The 1,790-nt window shown below is 42.4% G+C and overlaps 1 protein-coding gene across 1 annotated transcript in view; it reads left to right on the top strand.

Moving 5' to 3' along the window:
* LOC143277785 (aminopeptidase N-like) overlaps positions 1 to 862 on the top strand; it is a 108,658-nt gene extending 107,796 nt beyond the window's left edge. Inside the window, 1 exon segment of the mRNA XM_076582688.1 lies at positions 548 to 862. Within this exon segment, the coding sequence (XP_076438803.1) occupies positions 548 to 694 (147 nt within the window). The 3' untranslated portion in view covers positions 695 to 862.
* The last annotated feature ends 928 nt before the right edge of the window (positions 863 to 1,790 follow it).

Here is a 1,790-nt window from a genome sequence, read left to right as displayed (position 1 = left end):
GAAAAAAAAGGAAAAAAATGGGTGGCGCTGTTGTGTAGCGATGCACTTCCCTGTGGGAGAGAGCCGCCCGAATTTCGACACAGAGAAATCTGTTATGATAAAAAGAAATACAAATTCAAATACAAATACCAATGCAAATACTTCAGGAACCTACACATACGCAAGGACATGTTTAACTCACTCAGTACGGCCAGTCCTCTCTTCTCCTCTACACAGAATCCTCGGATGTCCAGTGGGTGTCTGAATGACCCAACCTTTAGCTTCCGTCGTCAGAACTGTGGTATTCTTTGTCAACATTCACCTCTTCAGTATAAGAGCGTTCCGCTTGCAATATTTTGATGATGGTAATTGGGATGAAACGCTGTTAACGTCGTCTTTCGCCGTTCGTATGGAGAGAGTTAAAATAAATCAGCGTGGGTTTGCATTGGTTTCGTTTCTACCTTCCCTTTCTGCAGATGTAAATCATGTCATCCGCTTACGGTTGTGTCTGAAAAAAATCAAACGTTTCAGTATTGAGTGTTGAGTGTTGTCTGTTTTTTGCTGGCAGCTGCAAGAGTTCATCCAGAAACACCCTGACCAGGGCTCTGGCCGGAGAGCCTTCCAGCAGGCCGTGGAGAAGACCCGCAGCAACATAGCCTGGATGGACAAGAACTACGACATCCTCAGCAACTGGCTTCACAAGCAGAGCTTGTAAACAACAACAGCAACAACAACAACAACAACTACTACTACTACTACTGCTGCTGCTGCTGCTACTACAGCAACAGCACCCTCACGCCACAAATATGGCGACAACACTGTTTTGTGTACTGCAAAAGCCCAAAAATAACAACAAGAACAACAAATCAACAGACGTATAATGTTGACACTTTATTGTTGTTGGTTTTTTTTGTCTGTCTTTTTTTTTCTATTAATAGATATATATATCTTTTTAACCATTCAGTTACATGCATTTAATGGTACACTTTTGATAAGTGGGGAGGGGTGGGGGGGGTTGTTTTGTTTTGTTTTTCAGTTTGACGGAACAAGTCTGGAAAAAAAAAAAAAGTTCTTTGGAGGAGAGCTGGTCAAAGGAAGGAAAATACGCCAGATTCCCCCCCCGCCCCCCCCCCCCTCGACGTTTATCTGTATGCCTGTGTGTGTGTGAAGGACTAGTCTTCATCCACTGTCTCTTGATGAGCTGGCGGGTTGTTTGGTGGAGGAATCATCGCTGATTCGTGCACCACAGTTGTTGTGTATTCATGGTTGGTGAAACCATGTCGGTGGGGGGTGGCCGGGGACGGTGGAGGGGCGGGGGGGGTTGTGGTTCGTTGCCGGATTGTGTGCATGGCTGTGTGGAAAGGGGATGGGGGAAGTGGGGGATGGGGGGGCGGGTGGGGGAGTGATTTGAATATTACTTGGCCGACAACAAGAAAAAATGAATAAAACTGAAAAAAAACAAAAACAAAAAAAATTGTGATGTGGAGAACTAGAACTGTTAGCCATTTTTGCTTACTGTGTTCAATAGCAATATTTCAGAGTTGTTGTTTTTTCCCGTTGTTGTTGTTGTTTTTACTTGGTGGTTTTGGTTTTGTTTGTTGTTGTTTTGTGTGTGAGGGGTTTTTTTTTTTTTTTGTTTTTTGTTTTTTTTAAGAATGTGTTGATTATTGTTGAATTATAATTTGTTTACGTTGTGGTGTTAAAAAAAAAACATGTTGCTGACAATGTTGGTAATTTAAAAGCGGGGGTTTTATTTTGGAACGACCATTTGACATAATTATTATATACCTGGCATACTTCATATGGAAACG

Source organism: Babylonia areolata, chromosome 35, assembly GCF_041734735.1.
Source record: "Babylonia areolata isolate BAREFJ2019XMU chromosome 35, ASM4173473v1, whole genome shotgun sequence".
In the NCBI taxonomy this organism is placed as follows: Eukaryota; Metazoa; Mollusca; class Gastropoda; order Neogastropoda; family Buccinidae; genus Babylonia; species Babylonia areolata.
The sequence above is the reverse complement of the archived record's forward strand: the minus strand, read 5'-3'. Positions and strand labels throughout refer to the sequence as shown.